A 1143-nucleotide genomic window follows, 5' to 3' on the forward strand; every position below is an offset into this window, starting at 1 on the left:
AATTTCGAGGCCAGCCCGAAAAAAAAAAAAAAGTTGGAGGGGGGAATGTAGGGGGGATAGGGATGTACCTCAGTGGTAAGATGCCACTGAGGGGTTCAATCCCAAAGCGACGCGGAGGGGCTAATAAATTAAATTTTTTTAAAAAAAACCCTTTATTCCAATTTGAACGCGAGATTATTTCCCAAGATTCCTAGCGCCCGCCCTTCCTACTGCCCCGCCTCCCTCTTAGCATAAACTTGTTTACTTCTTTCAGCCCCTCCCCCAACCGACGGACCTAAAAACATTCTCTATAAAACGGATAAAAATGATTGAAATTCACGAAACGCAATTTCCTAGTGACAGAAAAAGCTCGTGATTTAAAGTGATCACACTTCGAATGCCTCACACTGTTCAGAAAATGAATGACTCTGAGCTGCCGGCCACACCATATGGCTCAAATCTCTTCGTTTTAACGCCCAAGTTTCTAGAGTGCCTTTCTCTCCCACCCCGCAGAACTCTTGATACAAAGACTCGCTGAGCTGCTTCTCAAAACCTCCCTCCTTCCCTGAGACGCAACAGCTTATATTTATGTCTCAAACCCCAAACGCCGGCCCTCACGAAGCCGTCGAACACTTTAGGGTCTCAGTTATCCCACTCCTCTCACTTCCTTAGCGTGTGCCAAAAATGCTGTGCCTTGCTTCGCTCCACAAAAGCCTTCCACGCAGATACTCACTGCCCGATCCTGTCGCCATCTTGGCCCCGAAGTCTCCAACGCCTGCGAGCTAGAGTCAGGTAGGACCCAACACCGGGAACTCTGGGAAATAGAGTACGGGCGTTGGTTCGCAGTGCCTCCTGGGAAATGTAGGTTTTTCATCCAATCGAAGCAAGAGCCTTAAACCAGTTATCTTGCGCTTTCCTGGAAAGCACTGTTGCCAAAGTAGGGCAGAGATGGCAACCGAAGCCTCAGGATTTCCTTTAGGCTTTTTATAAAAGAAATGTCTGAGTTCAAGGAAAAGAATTAAAGGGAAGTAATCCCAGGAGAAACAACTCCAAACGCACGACAGTTGGTAACCCGGATCCACATTACAGGTGAGAGGTCAAGCTGAATCAAACGGTCTCCCGGGTATTCCCCGCCCCTTTCCTTACGCTGATTGGTAACTGCAG

The 1143-nt window shown here is 47.9% G+C and overlaps 1 protein-coding gene across 6 annotated transcripts in view; it reads right to left on the minus strand.

Moving 5' to 3' along the window:
• Brd8 (bromodomain containing 8) overlaps positions 1–971 on the minus strand; it is a 28063-nt gene extending 27092 nt beyond the window's left edge. For 2 of the 6 annotated variants that reach the window (XM_078045762.1, XM_078045760.1), the window contains exon 1: positions 713–968. In XM_078045762.1, the coding sequence (XP_077901888.1) occupies positions 713–731 (19 nt within the window). In that variant the 5' untranslated portion in view covers positions 732–968. Of the gene's footprint in view, positions 1–712 lie in introns of all 6 variants that reach the window. The other 4 variants (XM_078045770.1, XM_078045758.1, XM_040273220.2 and 1 more) reach the window with 3 other exon arrangements.
• Positions 972–1143: the final 172 nt, after the last annotated feature.

Source organism: Ictidomys tridecemlineatus, chromosome 1 (assembly GCF_052094955.1).
Source record: "Ictidomys tridecemlineatus isolate mIctTri1 chromosome 1, mIctTri1.hap1, whole genome shotgun sequence".
Classification (NCBI taxonomy): Eukaryota; Metazoa; Chordata; class Mammalia; order Rodentia; family Sciuridae; genus Ictidomys; species Ictidomys tridecemlineatus.